General features: G+C 39.9%; 1 protein-coding gene across 1 annotated transcript; it reads left to right on the forward strand.

Annotated features, from left to right (window-relative positions):
- Positions 1 to 2,112: 2,112 nt before the first annotated feature.
- Positions 2,113 to 6,312, forward strand: LOC117545457 (leptin receptor gene-related protein). The gene is made up of 4 exons (XM_034215227.1): positions 2,113 to 2,297; positions 2,588 to 2,663; positions 3,693 to 3,876; positions 4,939 to 6,312. Exons 1-4 carry the CDS (start codon positions 2,282 to 2,284, stop codon positions 5,053 to 5,055), a joined length of 393 nt encoding a protein of 130 aa, XP_034071118.1. The 5' UTR covers positions 2,113 to 2,281; the 3' UTR covers positions 5,056 to 6,312.
- Positions 6,313 to 18,773: the final 12,461 nt, after the last annotated feature.

An 18,773-nucleotide genomic window follows, 5' to 3' on the forward strand; every position in this document is an offset into this window, starting at 1 on the left:
AACGCAGACTTTTGTTCCTCCATGTTTCGTTATTATTGTTTCACTGAGCGGACCCGCCCCTTTTTTTTTTAAAAACGCTCCCTTTTTTGGTCCATCTGCGGCGGTAAAAGTTTTTGTGCGCTGTGATGATTCAGCTGTACCTTTAGTAATGAATATTAAATGTTGTGAGGAAATCTTTCCACCAATAATTCCAATAAGTAATCCAAAATGTATTCACTTCAGGTTTATGAAAGTAACTGTAATCAGATTACTCGTTTTTCAAATGTAACGCGAGCTGAATACAGTTACTTGATTTGTGTATTCTGATTACGTAACGCCGTTACATGTATTTCGTTACAACCAAACCCTGCTTACACACCAAGCCGATTTTCGGCGTCGATAGATGTCGGGCCGTCGATGAACATCGTGTCGCCCTACTCAGATTGGTGTGTACTGCACCGTTGTGTCTTTTCGGCCGTGCCGACACCTTCCACCGCGAATCGGTAGGCAAAAGAAATCACTCTGATTGGCAGTTCAGCTTAGCGAATCAGTGCATGAGAAGCGAAACGGAAGTGAGGGACCCAAACAAACTATTAAGAAGGCAAATCTGAGATTTCATTTAACTCCAGCTCTCGACACAGGTTCGGGAAAGCCCCATGAGCTTCTCGTTGTAGAGTGAAAATGGATGGCACAAGCTCTGTTCTTCTTCTCTCGGTTATCAAGCAGTCTGTCTTCCGGTTGTTGCCTCTTTTGAATGAAGAATACACACTACCGACGCCTGCTGGTATGGAGAGTTATTGCCACTCACGCATGCGCAGTTCGTACGTGCAACTTGGCCGTCGGCTGAAGTCTTTGCGATGTGTTCCAGTGCGAAACATGGCCAAGACGCAGGAGACGTGAGGCGACGTGACGCGACGCGTCCACTCCCGACGGAAGTGTTCTTTGGTGTCAGTTTGGTGTGTCTTTACACCAAACTGACACCAAAGAACACCAAAGAACACATCCCGACGTTACGTCTCCTGCGTCTTGGCCATGTTTTGCACTGGAACACACCCAACACACTCCACACTCCACACTCCAACAAGCTTTTTAGGACAGAGAGTGAACACATACTATACAGAGATGCTGTATGAGAAACCAATGTGAGTTTGGAAAATTGCACAATATAAATCTATTCTAGTAGACCTCAACAATGGAATTATGATCAGTAGAAATGGCCATGACATGGGACCTTTAAAACATAAATATGATTACATCAAATCTATTCAAAAAAGTTGATTTTTAAAAGTGAATAAAAAACCACAGTGTGCAGCAATTAAAATTTACCATCATTATCTTGTGTTTTGTATGTACATTGTTAATAGGCAAAGTAACTACGTATATATTTAAAATTGAGGTGACAATAGGTTATTAAAGGCAAGGCAAGTTTATTTAACACCTTTCAACACAAGTCATTAAACAGCAAAGATAATAAAATAAACATTAAAAGAAAAATAATACATGGATAAAAGTTACAGTGCAGTTTAATATGTGAATAGTTCAATTAAAAGCAGCAGCAAAAAGAAAAGTCTTCAGCCTGGATTTAAAAGTAGTCAGGCAGGTTTCTGGGAGTTTGTTCCAGATATTTGGAGCATAATAAGTTTAACTGAATGCTGCTTCTCCATGTTTAGTTCTGACTCTCGGGACAGAAAGCTGACCAGTCCTTGAGAGTAATTTATTGAAACAATACGTCTCTGATATCACGTGGGTGTTAATCTAGACCCCCATGAGCAGCGCTGCGTGGTCTCGTGCTCCTCGTCACGAGGTATTGCAACCATGGGAGCAGCAAGCTATTCTTAAACGGTGCCCACAAGCAGCACCTGTTGGTGTTCAGGTGTGTGTGTGTGTGTGTGTGTGTGTGTGTGTGTGTGTGTGTGTGTGTGTGTGTGTGTGGTGTGTGTGTGTGTGTGTGTGTGTGTGTGTGTGTGTGTGTGTGTGTGTGTGTGTGTGTGTGTGTGTGTGTGTGTGTGTGTGTGTGTGTGTGTGTGTGTGTGTGTGTGTGTGTGTGTGTTGTGTGTGTGTGTGTGTGTGTGTGTGTGTGTGTGTGTGTGTGTGTGTGTGCGTGTGCTCCAAACACGGTTAGCAGTGGAAATATACAGTCTGCAGTTGAAGTCAATCTGAGCTACTGTCCCTTTAAGACGGTCACGTGACGAACAAGAAGGAAACCCGATGGAGGAAGCAGGAAGTCTGTGATCAAGAGCTCGACCACATCAACAATAAACAAAGAACAGCTAAACTCAAAGAGAAACTTTCACACAGCGCAATGGCAGGAATTAAAGGTGTTGTGTTTTATTTGTGTAGCAGTCCGTTTACAGCTAAGAGTTGCGTTAATGTAGTGTCGAGGAGGTTAATGCTTTAACAACTTTAGTTTAAAACATTATGGAAACCTTTGCTGAATCATTTCGAAAGCTATCATTACAACACTACCGGGGGATTTTACGATGTGTTACAAGCTTTAACGTAGCTTTGAATTGAATTTATTTACAAGCCTATCGTATTTCTGTTTTGTTTGTACAGTAACTTGGACACAGCATCTCTGTACATGTAATGTATTGTTTCTCTTCCTCAGCACTGGTGGGTTTGTCCTTCAGTGGTGCCATTGGACTCACATTTCTTCTTCTGGGCTGCGGACTGGAACAATACGGGTAGGTTTATTGTCATGTCGAAGAATTGAGGTTGAGGTTATTGCTTAAATCGATAGTTAACATATTTTCCAGTGAAAAGGTAGTCACTCACAGTTAACTAAAACCCCTTGAATTGGTGCTCCAGCAACAAGTATTTCACTTTCTTAAGGAGTTTTCAAGATGCAGATTTGATAAAGAATAGTGAAAATCAAGGCCGCAAAGGGTCAAGCTCCAGGCAAAATGAATCCTACAATTTCCACAATGCAACTCAATAGCTTCTTTCATTCGAGTCGTACTGCCTTTTTGCTGCCCACTTATTTCAAAGCCCACACTTTTAGTTTGTAATGAAGGCTTTTCTGCGAGAAACTAAACAAACTGAACGCAACCCAAGCTGAGATAACTGATGATTATGTAATTTTTTTCAATGAAGGTAATAAGTAAGTAAGTAAAGTTTATTTATAAAGCACTTTTCATAGACAAAATCACAAAGTGCTTGACAAAACAATAAGACATCAACAATGATCAATGAACACACAAGCCACATGTTAAAAAGTCATAAAAGCACCAGAAGTTCAGAACATAATTAAGACACAATAAAACAAAACTTACAAATGAAATTTAAAACAAACAAAATAAAAACATAGTATTAAATGGAATAAAATCAAGCACACCGGTTACCCAAACGCCTGCCCAAACATGAATGTCTTTAAAATAGTTTTAAAAGAGTCAATCAGACCGTAGATGAGCAGGCAGAGCATTCCCTAATTTAGGAGCCACAGCTGCGAACGCACGATCACCGCGGGTCTTAAGGTGGGTACGTGGGACAGACAGCACATTTTGCCTCTGAGACCTGAGTGGGCGGGCTGATGTATAAGGGGGAATTAAGTCGGCCACATAAGCAGGAGTCTGACCGTGCAAAGCTCTGTAGGTGAGGTAATACTTCTACATGTTTGTTTTTATCTGACAAGCTGCTAACTCATGTCGTCCTACATAATACAACATGGACCATCTATCTTTCATGTATAACTGTTATAACCTGTGTTTCTTCAGGGTATACTGGCCCCTGTTTGTCCTGTTCTTCTACATATTGAGCCCCATCCCGACCTTCATATCCAGACGCCTCAGCGATGATGATTCCTCCAGCAATGCATGCAGAGAGCTGGCCTACTTCCTAACAACTGGCATTGTGGTATCTTCTTTTGGGCTTCCCATTGTGCTAGCCCGGACCACCACGGTGAGTTCAAATACTTTGGAAAAGATTATTTCCATAGGGTGAACACAGCCACTATTATTGGCTTTTGTTTGTTTGTGTTGATGTGTGTGTTTTCTCACATAAGTTGTCGGTATATTCACACTCACTGTATCTTGAGAAATGCGTTGTGAAACTGATTCATGTGTTTTAGTCATGTGACTGATACGAAGACCTTGAAGGCTACAAAATGGCAGATAACACTTGGAACTTTATAGAGAAACCTCACAAGCCTGTCTACAATTCATCCTTTCCAACCCATGGTATCAAAATGGAAACAAACCGCAAGTCTTTGGCATGTGTGACCCATGAACAGAACCCGCTGCCATATTTCAATCATTACCATCTGAGCTGTACCTTTGCCATAGTTAGTCATGTTTTCTGAAAAATCAATAACCTTATAAAGTTTCCAAGATCAAAGCATACAAAAGAACAGACAGTAATCTGTACGTTCCATATGGATCGGTCAATAATGCTGTGTTTGGGGGAATAACGTTTATTACCTTCAAATAAAAGATGAGTGCTAATTAGCTACCCAACGTTGGTTGTGTGGGTGGACATTTTTCTTATCTAGTGCTGTAAGCAAGGCAGTAATATGTCAAGATGTCATTATGTTATGTTAACCTACATTTTAATTACTCAGCATTTGACAACCTCTGTACTTGTATGAAAAACTTGTAAACGGCACCATTATGATGTTAATATATCTTTCAATGTTAATGTCAATTATGATGCAGATATGATTAATCCCTCCAATATCGTGAATCGTATCGCTATTGCAATATCAGTCAAGATAATCGCGATCGTTCATTTTTCGAAATCGTGCAGCCGTACAGCCAAGCATACCCCCTTTCCAATAAACAGCTCTCTGTCATTTCGGCAACATTGTGGTAAAAACTAAGCTGTTGGTGGCAGTCAGTGCAAGACATCTTTGTTTTCTCTTCCACGTGGGAGTTCCCTTAGTGTTGTGACATCAAATGAAAACTATGAATAGAAGACTATGGGGTTATTTTGGTCTGATCGACAATGAATATTTTCCTCCTACAGATCCAGTGGGGTGCATGCGGTCTGGTGATGACAGGAAACGCCGTCATCTTCCTCACCATCCTCGGCTTCTTCCTGGTGTTCGGAGGCGGGGACGACTTCAGCTGGGAGCAGTGGTAGAGTGCCAGAGAGCGGACAGAATGACGGATGGATGGGTAGTTGGTGTGTCCTGCGAAATGTCACATTTTCTGGGCGTGTTTTCAGGCCGATTTTTTATATTAAAGGGTATTATGGTTGGAGACAACACTTTATACTCTATTAATGTGCCTTATGTCTTGGACGCTGATGCCTATCCACCTTCACCCATGTATTTTAACTTGTCTCGCCTTTGTTTCAACCCCCAATTCTTCTCACTGCGGCTTCCTGCTATTTCATTACGCTTCAGTTGATCCATATCAGAAAGGAATCCTAAATAGTAACTTTATTGTAATACTCTGCAAAGCTCACTGTTTTCATTTTGTTCAAGGGGGAATTGGCTATACTGAATTAAGGCTTGCTTATTATTATGAGCACTGTTTGTTGTTTAAAGTGTGAAGGCCTGGCAAGTTATATTAATCCATGCTATCTGACAACTAGAAGAATTCCTAATCAGGTAAACATTTATTTGTAAGGATTCTTTTTGACATTTTGCTACAAGCCTTATACTTTTGTTCTTGTGCAATTGTTTACATTCTCACCAAAGATCATTTTAGAGTGCGAAAAATGCAGCATATTCACCGCTCAACTGTGGATTTTGGAGAAAGTGCTATTTGGCTAATATCATACATGTTTAATTATTGCATAAACAGGTCGGTGATAGACAACCACATCCATTTTATATTCCTTCAAACAAAACAAAAAAATTATATTATCGACAAGAGCATGTTATTAGTTCCTGTTTTGATATTTATACATGTTAAATACGGGAGATGTATGATTTTAGGCAGAGTGTGTGGGTCCTAAAGGAGAGAGCTTTACCTGTAAACTCATTCATAAGTGCCTGTCATCCACAGTGGGTATTTTGATTAATAGAGGAATCACTGCAATCATGTTTTTTACTCTTTTTCTTTGTGTTTTATCATCAAGAGCAATTGAATTGTGTGATATTTCATAACCATGTTCTATTCCGTCATGAGTTTCTGGCGTTTGTATGATTAGAGAGACCATCACAGAAAATGTTAGCAAGTGTCTGACTATAATCTTTCTGATATGCTAATTTCTTAACAGCTTTCTATGGAAATATTATACTGTATGTTTCACAACTGACATAAAGAAAGCTTGTTCCTTCTATTGGGATACCCACACTAAGAGTGCTGAAGAGTTCTCAAAAGTTTATTTTATAAGCTCTCGACTGCATTTTGTTTTCTAACATTGATTAAAACTCTCTGTAAAGTGAAACAAACTCGTTTCTGTTTATTGCTGGTAATGTGATGGTGTGTTTTAGTAGGGCAAAGATGGAAGTAGCAATGGGGATTTTTCTATTGGATTTGGGAATATTGCAGAAATGTGTGGTAAACACACATTTATGATACTTGCACGTTTTTGTAGCAACAATGTAAATAGCAGAGGAAAAAGCTACCGTAAGGCTATAAACAAGCTACATCACGGTTTCATGACTGTGCGTCACCAACATGCAACCCAGTCTCACGGCATTTCGTGTTCACCAACACGATTTTTAATCTATTGATTCGTGTTCACCAACACGATTTGCCCCTTTTTTTCGTGTTGCACAGCACGATTTTAAAAGCAATGTATTTCTACTGCCTGCAGCACGTCTTTTTCTCCGGTCGGGTCGAGGAAGACCGGAAGCTGTGTGGTTCATAAAAACATGTTCTTACTCAATATCAAGCCACAGTTATTGCTTTTATTTGAAATCGTATAATTTCGGACTTTTGTTGCCGTCTGTGAGGAAAATAAATGGGGCTCAGAGCCTCAGAATACGGAAATCTGTATTTTTAAATATTTTTTCCTTCTAATTCGATATTCTTTTCAAAATAACACACTGTTATTTACTCACCAATAACACACAATTATCCTTGCTTTTATTTATTGGTTTAATTCCATAAACTCGGGCTTTTTTGGCGTCCGTCAGGAACTGAATTTCAAAATAAAAATAACCGGAAACAGACGTAGGCCTATACGGTACATTTCAAGCATCATTGCGATTGTCAACATTTCTGAGTTTAGGATGGCCGAAGACACTACACTACCCATAATCCCCAGCTATCGTTTAGGACTACGGTCCCCGTAAAGTTACGTAGAGCGTCAAACAGCTGTGTGAAATGGAACGAAACCACGCCAGACTATCCAAAACTGGAATCGAACGCCCCCCCAGAACTACACTATTGTGTTTCGCAAAATGTTCTATGGGACGTCTCTACTGAACGTTTTCGTTTTTCCCACAATTAGAAGTTGCCAGTATTAAACACATTGGTGTTATCAAATGTAAAACATATAATTAATAAATGGGTGAACATCGCTTGTGTCCATAATGCGCAGCATTAATACCCACATGACAGCTCATTGTTACTTTGTAATTCTACTCCACTACAATTCAGAGGTTAACCTGGTATTTTTACTCCACTGCATTTATTTGAGTTACTTTGCAGATTCTGATTAATTATGTGAAATATAAACAACCCTTAACTCAGACTTTAGTTACACCTGAGTAAAATTCAGGTAAGGTGATTGTCAAGTGCCAACAATCAGGAGAGATATTTGATAGTTGGTGCTTGAGAAGACTAAACATGTATCTGCAATTGACATGAATGGAAACGAGTAATACAGTATATTCATTACTCGTTATTCTCTACTAATAGTTAATTAAAGACTGTATATTATGGCTATTTTTCACATCCCTTTCAAGATTTTCAAAGGTGTATTGACATATCATATACACAACTACGGTGTAGTTATGCAATGAATGAAACACTTGGGTCACAGGTTCCTCAACAGTGCATTACAAGACATCTATCAATATGTGTGTACCTCCACCATTAAACTGTCATATTCTGCACATTTCTTATTCTATCTACATACATAAGAGTATAATTCATATGTATAATATCAGTTAAAATAAGTGCTTCAACATAGTTAACATTGCAGGAAAGCAATATATTAGACGTTAAGTACTTTGTCAGGCTTAATATTTATCTGTAATATCTTTAAAAACTACAGTCCTTTTATATCAGCTGTGCACCGTTATGGTGTAAATATAACCTATCTGTGAATTAGATCAAATGTAAAAGTCAGCCGAATTAGTGTTGATACTGCAAGGAGACGTATTGTGTGAAGAGAAATTGAAGATTTTGTTTAATTGTTGAATATATTTATGATCCACGTCAAGTATTCAGTTTCGGCGGCATTTTCTCAGTTTTTCCAAAGGTCTTCTCATCAGGGCTCTATAAATAAAGAACTACGGCAGATCTGTAATATACAATGCAGCCGAATCGTGTATTACAACACACTCTCACTCCCTAAGCGTCCAGGAGCGACGTTTGGTCAGTGTCCGTGGCGTCCAGTTGTGACGCTCCTAGGCTCCTTCAGCGTCATAAAGGGACGCAAATAGCTTTCAACTGATTGCAATGTATTCCCATCTGCGGCGGGATTTGACGCTCATGGAAGCACGGCATTCGTTTGTGTCGGCTGCCCTTAAAGGCAATGTGAGCGTCCATTCCCATTGGATAACGGAGAATTGTACACCCGGAAGTAAGTATTCCTCTTACTGTCGATTGATTTTACAGTGATATCTGCACTACTCATCGACTAAAAAACACCAGATTATCCTTGTTAATTACACAACATTGATTGGTTTAAATTGTGTGCAATGCTTTTGTATTTTTCCCCTTCGATTCGGAGAAACAAATGTTTTTTCTGAGTAAAGGATGGCAGAAGACACTACACTACCCAGAATCCCCAGCTATCGTTTGGACTACACCATGTGCTCTGTTTGACAAACCCCGTGATAGTCCTCAAGCTCTGTGATTGGAGAGTGTGCTCCGAGGGTTACGCCGATTCTCGAACAGCACTTGAAATGGGATAGAACCATGCACGGCAGACTGTCCAAAACTGGATTTGAACGGGTCTACCGCGTCCCCCCCTCCCCCACCCCATCCCCAGAACTACACATGCTGGCTATTCTGTTTCGCAACATGTTCTCTATCTATGGCACGTCTCTACTGGGAGTTGTAGTTTTAAAAGACGTTTTCGTATTTCCCATAATAAGAAGTTGCCAGTATTAAACTGTGTACATCTCTTCACTCAGGTATTTTTCCACAGGCCCTGAAAACTGCAGTCATTAAACCGCTCTTAAAAAAGAATAATCTAGATGCTTCAGTAATGAACAATTACAGGCCCATATCAAACCTCCCATTTCTAGGTAAAATCATTGAAAAAGTTGTTTTTCAACAGTTGAGTAATTTCTTGCATTTAAATAACTGTTTCGATGTGTTCCAGTCAGGCTTTCATCCAAACCACAGCACTGAGACTGCTCTTGTAAAGGTCTTTAATGACATCCACTTAAACACAGACAGTGGCAGAACTTCAGTGTTAGTATTATTAGATCTCAGTGCTGCGTTTGACACTGTTGACCACAGCATATTACTAGACCGACTGGAGAACTGGGTGGGACTTTCGGAAACAGTTCTGAATTGGTTTGAATCCTACTTAAAGGACAGAAACAACTTTGTTTCTATAGGTAAATACACATCTGAGTTGACAAATATGACATGTGGGGTTCCTCAAGGCTCCATCTTGGGGCCTCTTCTCTTTAACATCTACATGCTACCACTGGCTCAGATAATGAAGAACAACAAAATAAGTTACCATAGCTATGCAGATGACACACAAATTTACGTAACAATTTCACCAGGAGACTATGCTCCAATTCAAACACTGAGTAAGTGCATTGAACAAATCAATGACTGGATGTGTCAGAACTTTCTCCAATTAAACAAAGATAAAACTGAGGTAATGGTTTTTGGAGCCAAGGCAGAACGTATAAAAGTTAGCGCTGAGCTTCAGTGTGCAATGTTCAAAACAACAGATAAAGCCAGAAATCTAGGTGTAGTCATGGACTCTGACCTGAGTTTCAACAGTCACATTAAAACAGTTACTAAATCAGCCTACTATCACCTAAAGAATATATCTAGGATTAAAAGACTAATGTCACAGCAGGATTTGGAAAAACTTGTCCATGCTTTTATCTTCAGTAGACTCGACTACTGCAATGGTGTCTTTACAAGTCTCACAAAAAAATCTATTAGGAAGCTGCAGCTAATTCAGAACGCTGCTGCTCGAGTCCTCACTAACACTAAGAAAGTGGATCACATCACTCCAGTTCTGAAGTCTTTACACTGGCTTCCTGTGTGTCAAAGAATATATTTCAAAATACTGCTGCTGGTTTATAAAGCACTGAATGGTTTAGGCCCAAAATACATTTCTGACCTCCTGCTAAATTATGAACCATCCAGATCTCTCAGGTCTTCAGGGACTGGTCAGCTTTCTGTCCCCAGAGTCAGAACTAAACATGGTAAAGCAGCGTTCAGTTATTATGCTCCAAATATCTGGAACAAACTCCCAGAAACCTGCAGGTCCGCTGCAACTCTGACTACTTTTAAATCCAGGCTGAAGACTTTTCTTTTTGTCGCTGCTTTTAATTGAACTATTCATATCTTAGACTGCACTGTAACTTTTATCCATGTACTTTTTTCTTTTAATGTTTAATTGACAGCACTGTAACTTTTATCCATGTATTTTTTCTTTTAATGTTTATTTTATTAGCTTTTCTTTTTAATGACTGATTTTAAATGCCATTTTCTTAATCTCTTTCATTTTTTGTAAAGCACTTTGAATTGCCTTGTGTTGAAAAGTGCTATATAAATAAACTTGCCTTGCCTTGCCTTGCCTTGCCTTGCCTTACATCCCTGGAGGTTTAGGGGATAGGAAACACTCAAATTTAAAACATATAATTAATAAATGGGGGAAAATTGCTTGTGCCCATAATGGGCAGCATTAATATATATACACACATGCCAGCTAAGGTCAGAAGAGCTTTATTTAACAGCTGGTCTTATGTTTGTGACCCCTGTTGTTAATTGATAACATTACATTACATTAATTGATAAGCCTGAAACATGCACTTGTCAAGGTTCAGAGGCAAATTTTGCAAATATGGCAGTAGCCATCGATCAGCTTAAAATAAGATATACTTTATTGATCCCAAGTTGGAACATTTGCGTTACATCAGCATGTGTAACAGTTGTAAATATGCAGTGGTGTTTATTTGTAAATCATTTAGTATAATCACACAAATTCTGTGTTTTATATTTAACAATTCTGTGTTCTTTATTTATTGATTGTTCAATACCTGATAAGGCCGGAGATTAAATATCTACATACATCTTATAAGAGTATAATACATTATGTATAATATCAGTTAAAATAAGTGCTTCAACATAGTTAACATTGCTGGAGGTATGCACAAATATTGATAGATGTCTTGTAATGCACTATTGAGGAACCTGCGACCCAAGTTGTTCATTCAATGCAGAACTACACCATAGTTGTGTAGGCCTATATGATATGTCAATAAACCTTAGAAAATCTTGAAAGGGATGTGCAAAATAGTCATTATATACAGTCTTTAATTAACTATTAGTAGAGAATAACGAGTAATGAATATACTTTATAGGGATCCTATTAATATCTAATAATAAAAATAATGAAATTCAATAATATGCTTTAACCACTAGGTGTCCCTTTATATCAGCTGTGCACCTTTATGGTGTAAATACAGCCTACCTACCAATTGGATCAAATATAAAAGTCAGCCGAATTAGTGTTGATACTGCAAGGAGACGTATTGTGTGAAAAGAAATGTAAGATGTTGTTTAATGGCTGATATATTTATGATCCACGTCACGTTTTCAGTTCCTCGTGTTTGTCTATAAGTCTTCTCATCAGGGCTCTATAAATACAGAACTACGGCAGATATGTAATATTTAATGCAGCCGAACCGTGTATTACAATGCCGTTATGTGATGACTTTCAAAGAGAAAAGCAAGCACACTCGGAATAAAGTATTATTTTATTTTTTTTAAAGTTTTCGGTCTGTTTCCGGTATTTGTTAATGACGATGTGCTGTGAGATGTGAGACTGAAATTGCACAGGGGAAAATAACGTAGGCTATCTTTAGATGCGGATTTTGTTAAACTAATATGTTTGCGCTGTGGACCAACACTATACATTGACGGGGAAGGGGGTAGCAATAAAGATAACACCATTAAACAGTTACACAACATAACAGAAATAATATCGATAGCAGCGTCCCTAGCAACCACCTTGGTAACAATTAAAACATCGCGATTTCCTGAAGTAATCTTCTTAATAACTAGCAAACTAAAGATCATGGACATCCACTGCACACATAATCTGAAATAACAACTCATATTTCTCGCATCAAATGACATCAAAACGCATTTTAATGGCCAAACTAACTTTAAAATTGGCATTTTCCACCGAGAATAAAACTAAGTTCGGCCATGTTTTCTTTTTCTGCAGGGAGAAATTTGAAGATCACGTGACATAGACGCCAGCCATTGGAATGAATAGTGAAAAAAACGGGGTTTGTCAAACAGAGCACATGTTGTAGTCCAAACGATAGCTGGGGATTCTGGGTAGTGTAGTGTCTTCTGCCATCCTTTACTCCGAAAAAATATTTGTTTCTCCGAATCGAAGGGGAAAAATACAAAAGCATTGCACACAATTTAAACCAATCAATGTTGTGTAATTATCAAGGATAATCTGGTGTTTTTTAGTCAATGAGTAGTGCAGATATCACTGTAAAATCAATCGACAGTAAGAGGAATACTTACTTCCGGGTGTACAATTCTCCGTTATCCAATGGGAATGGACGCTCACATTGCCTTTAAGGGCAGCCGACACAAACGAATGCCGTGCTTCCATGAGCGTCAAATCCCGCCGCAGATGGGAATACATTGCAATCAGTTGAAAGCTATTTGCGTCCCTTTATGACGCTGAAGGAGCCTAGGAGCGTCACAACTGAACACCACGGACACTGACCAAACGTCGCTCCTGGACGCTTAGGGAGTGAGAGTGTGTTGTGTATTACAATAGGCTTGTTTGAGACAAGCGAGACCTGCGCAGTTGCGATCAACGTCTTGCTAGTGCGTTGCATGATGGTTAGTCATTTTGTCCGACTTGCTCTGGAGGCTTGCCTACATGAGACGTTGAAATCTCGCGGGACAAAGACGCCCGCAGCCTTGAGAGCGAGGCGCAGCGAGGCGGCGCAGTTCCTCTCCACGGGCTGCGGAAGCGAAATGCTTGATGGGAAACGACTCGCTGGTATCTCGAGCTGAGTGCTCATTGGTGGTTTTTAACCCGTGCTGCTGATGAAACTCTCCAATTGGCTCGGCAAAAGTGTGTTGTTGTTTTGTGTCAGTTTTACGTCGCCACATCCATTCCCATTTTTCATCATTGTTCCACAATGTTTATCATCATGAAATTAATATCTATATATTTTATAGGCCTACTATACTTGCACTGCTTACCGTTTTCATACTTTATATATCTTAGCATATTCATACACACTGTTCATACTGCTCACAGGCTGATATATAGTGTATTCATACCCCTCACTGTTTATTCATCATTCAATTCATTCTATATTTTATTCTGTCTATTGTGTACATTACTTTTCACTTTACTGCTTGTTGCACCTGGTTAGAAGCTAAACTGCATTTCGTTGTCTCAGTACCTGTAATATGTGCAATAACAATAAAGTTGAATCTAATCTTGAGCAGGAACAAATTTATTTACTTAGTACATATCTGACATTAACGATTAAACACGTGTGCATTCTTTATAAATGCAAACCGAGTCAAGCCGACTCCGGAGGTGGCGGTATGCACCTTAAAGTTGTTTGCAATCCCCCAAAAAACCGAGAGAAGAAGAAGAAGAAGACGAAGCCGACTCCGAGCTGTCCGACTTCAGGCGAGCTTTTTGAGACCTCCCCCGGCTGCGATCGGCTATTCTCGTCTACTTTCAAGGCGAGCCGCAACGCGTCTCAAACAAGCCTAGTGCCGTTATGGGATGACTTTCAAAGAGAAAAGCAAGAGCGCTCGGAATTAAGTATTATTTTAAAAATGTTTTCCGGATTTCATATCATATAAACACCAAATCCCAGCATGCATTGCGGCTAAAAGTCTGTTTCCGGTTATTTTTATTTTGAAATTCAGTTCCTGACGGACGCCAAAAAAGCCCGAGAATATGGAATTAAACCAATAAATAAAAGCAAGGATAATTGTGTGTTATTGGTGAGTAAATAACAGTGTGTTATTTTGAAAAGAATAACAAATTAGAAGGAAAAAAAGATTTAAAAAATACAGATTTCAGTATCCTGAGGCTCTGAGACCCATTTAATTTCCTCACAGACGGCAACAAAAGTCCGAAATTATACGATTTCAAATAAAAGCAATAACTGTGGCTTGATATTGAGTAAAAACATGTTTTTATGAACCACACAGCTTCCGGTCTTCCTCGACCCGACCGGAGAAAAAGACGTGCTGCAGGCAGTAGAAATACATTGCTTTTAAAATCGTGCTGTGCAACACGAAAACAAGGGGCAAATCGTGTTGGTGAACACGAATCAATAGATTAAAAATCGTGTTGGTGAACACGAAATGCCGTGAGACTGGGTTGCAACATGTGTTGGGTGTAACGCGTTACAAAAGTAACGGAGGTACAGTAATATATAACTTTTTGTTGTAACGAAGTAATGTAACGCATTACTGGATAATATATTAACCGTTACAATGCCCAGTAACGCAGTTACAACACATTTCAACCATGATTTCAATCCGAAATTAAATGGTGTTTTGTTTTTTAAGAATGTACTACTAACATAGAGACATTCCGACACCAGACAAATTGTGCGGATAGATTAGTACACCTGGTGTGTTTACCCTTCAGGCTTCGCGTCGGGATCTTCGGGCAGTTGAATGTTATGCACCCTCTATTAAAAAAAGAGGACGGAGCGAAAAATACAAACAACAAATTGTGTCAGGTGTGCGTGACCTGCTCCGCTGCGCGTGCATCATTTCCAAAGTGTTTCCACAGCAGTGACACACATCTGTGGATAATCATTTATACGAAAATGGTTAAAGCAACCATCACTAAACGCCAGCAACACTGCATCTACTGCAGACAGTAACAGGTCGGATGGGGACATCACGTTACCCTCCGTTGTGGACACTAGCTTACTCCCGCCTGACTCGCCACCCTCGCCCCCGGACAACACACTCTCACTCCCAGCGTCCAGGAGCGACGTTTGGTCAGTGTCCGTGGCGTCCAGTTGTGACGCTCCTAGGCTCCTTCAGCGTCATAAAGGGACGCAAATAGCTTTCAACTGATTGCAATGTATTCCCATCTGCGGCGGGATTTGACGCTCATGGAAGCACGGCATTCGTTTGTGTCGGCTGCCCTTAAAGGCAATGTGAGCGTCCATTCCCATTGGATAACGGAGAATTGTACACCCGGAAGTAAGTATTCCCCTTACTGTCGATTGATTTTACAGTGATATCTGCACTACTCATCGACTAAAAAACACCAGATTATCCTTGTTAATTACACAACATTGATTGGTTTAAATTGTGTGCAATGCTTTTGTATTTTTCCCCTTCGATTCGGAGAAACAAATATTTTTTCGGAGTAAAGGATGGCAGAAGACACTACACTACCCAGAATCCCCAGCTATCGTTTGGACTACACCATGTGCTCTGTTTGACAAACCCCGTGATAGTCCTCAAGCTCTGTGATTGGAGAGTGTGCTCCGAGGGTTACGCCGATTCTCGAACAGCACTTGAAATGGGATGGAACCACGGCAGACTGTCCAAAACTGGATTTGAACGGGTCCACCGCGTCCCCCCCCCCCCCCCCCCCCGCATTTAAAAATACCTAGCCATTCTTTTGCGGTTATTTTTGGTGAAAGTAACTCAAAAGTAACTAAAGTAGTGTAACTCATTACATTTCAGAGACAGTAATATTGTAATGTAACTTATTACTTTCAAAAGAGAGTAATAAGTCATATGTAATATATTACATTTTGGAAGTAACTTGCACAACACTGGTCACCAATGCTGAGCTAAAGGTGGCTAATGTCTGGCGTGATGAGGTTTAATAGTCTCATTTGGTGCATTCACACCGCAGTACTTTTCCCACAAAGGTTCATCAGAACTTAGTTCATGAGAACTCTTTAGTTCTCATGAACTAAGTACAGATCGCGTTCACACCGGAATAAGTCCCTGGGGGAGGATTAGGCAAATGAAGCCGCTGACGTCACTTCTTCTTCTGCTTTGGGTTTACTGGCAGGCCGCAAACCACTTCACGGCGTATACTGTTACCCAAAATCCCCGGCCGGAAGTCCCCGGAGTTGGGGACTGGCTTCAGTAGAAGCTGCTGGGACTCCCAGCAGCTTCTACTGAAGCCTTCCGAGTAAATCGCCAGAACACCGACACCTCCTCATCTCCACCGCTCCCATGTTTTATTTTGTGTTGCCATAAGTTAGTCTCTCTGCATTTCTGCGCTGGGCTAATGCTAATGCTAATAATGCTAATGCGAGGATAATAAAATGGCGGCTTCACAAAACTTTTTGGGAGTTTTACGGGGCGCGGTTTGCAATCCGCCCAGCCAATCAGACATAGGAACCTTTTTCTCCCACGAGAGTCCCTGCTCTCTAGCAGGGACGGAAAAGGGGGTGAAAAGGTTCTCATGAACTAATTTTAGTTCCGGCTCTTTTTGGTGTGAACGCGACATTTCGGAACTATATCAGAACTAAAGTGAGAAAAGTACTGCGGTGTGAACGCGCCTCTTTAGTCACTTGTTAGCAACCACCTTTTTAATACTTAATAATATTTAATAGCTTCTGACATTCACAAGTGGGGTTAAAACTGACATATTTTATGTTGTAGAACAAAATGTGAACATCTCCTAAACTTGTGTTAACCAGATCTTATTCCACGCATCTAACCAACAAATATGTTTTAAAAAACCTTCCAGTCGAGGCAACCAGAAGTGGTTAAATGCTAACTCATTTCCTAGATGTAGGACTCATTCCTGCACCGCTCTCTATATGTCAAAATCTCTTTGACAACACTATAACATCTATTCAGTCAAAGTTATTACTGGTTGAAAAAAACCAGTTGGACATGGTCGATGTTTTACATGCAAAAAGGGGTTTTTCTTGGAAAAACAAGAGAACATAAGCCAATGCTAATCTCCGGAGATCAAGTGCCTGCCCTGTCAATATAACGTGTATCATATTTGTTCCCGCTTTTGTGTGTGAAGTGACATCTAGTGTAGTAAACTTCATGTCAGCTGTATGTCAAGTGAAGGCCTTTTATTTTGATCTTGATCTTAAGTCAATTTCCCTCTTGTCGTCCCAAATAAATCAGTAACTCTGCAGTTCCAAACACTGCTGTCCCTTCTGATCACATTTCCCTCGCTTTTTTTGGGGTACATTTTAAAGGGGTCCAGTTACGCCCATTATCAGGTTCATATTTGTATTTTGTGCCTTTACTGTGACATGTTTCCATGCTTTAATGTTGAAAAATCTCTTCATTGTTCTCATACTGCCTGTGCTGCAGCACCTCTTTTCACCCTCTGTCTGAAACCAGAGCCCAGTCTGCTCTGATTGGTTAGCAGGCAGGCTCTGTTGTGATTGGTCAACCACTAAGAGATGTCCCATCCCTGAGCATATAATGCTATCCAATAGAAGTGTGAGTTTTACATGGTGATGTCATTATGTTATATTAACCATTCCTACATTTTAAGTACTCAGCATTTACCACCTCTGCACTTGTATGAAAAATGTCTTGACTGAATTTCATTAAATATACATTATTTTATAATTAGAGCAGGTCTATAGAAAAGGTACCACAAAGTGGATGGAGGTTTAACTTATGTAAAGTTGTTTCGGCGTGATAATGGACACTAGTGTACAGAAGCATTAGTGACTGTAGCAAACCTCTGTTATCACCTCCCTTGAGACACCAGCTGGAGAAGTGATGTGTTTGGAGACTGAATTTGAAGTGTGTTAGTTTAATTTCTGTGTGGCCAGACTTTGTGAGACAACCTGAGATCTGACTGAGAAATTCTGATCCAAACAGCTGCTGAATCATTGAAACATTTTGCAATATTGAATAAGCAGTGTGGTAAACAAACACGCAGGGTGGCAGCAGATGTTTTTCAGTGAATACTTTAGTATTCACAGAAAAACATCTGCTGCCTCCCTGCGTGTTTGTTTTTTTCCAACATATTTTCACATGCATATTGAATACAGATCTACACCATTGCCAGTTGTGAGCAAGCTGCAAGACAAAACACTGATAATAGACAACATTATCTATTTAGGTTGGATGTGATGGTAATCAACCATGCAGCAAATGTGTACAACTGAAACACAATAATTTCCTCCTCTGATCACGTGCATCACCACTTTGCATGTTAAGCCAAGTGTGTTTTCTCCACAAACAATCCACTCTGCAAGAGATTTCTTATTTCTATTTCTACGATAATTTTGTGTGTAGCCTTCTTACAGTGCAGACGCTTTTTTGCTTGTTCTTGCCTCTGCTTACTTTTTTATGCTGTTTTTCTATTTTTCTTTTCTGAAAACTTCGAGCAGCGGCTCCTGGACATTAACTTATCACTGGGACAGTTATTCTTCGTAAATAGACGGAGGGTTTCAGCCATATTTCAATATTTTTACAACGACCTCAGTCTTACAGTAGCGTGGCCTAGCAACAGCTAAAGCCTGGTAGGCTACTGCATGCTATTTAGCTTAA

Source organism: Gymnodraco acuticeps, unplaced genomic scaffold, assembly GCF_902827175.1.
Source record: "Gymnodraco acuticeps unplaced genomic scaffold, fGymAcu1.1, whole genome shotgun sequence".
Taxonomy (NCBI): domain Eukaryota; kingdom Metazoa; phylum Chordata; class Actinopteri; order Perciformes; family Bathydraconidae; genus Gymnodraco; species Gymnodraco acuticeps.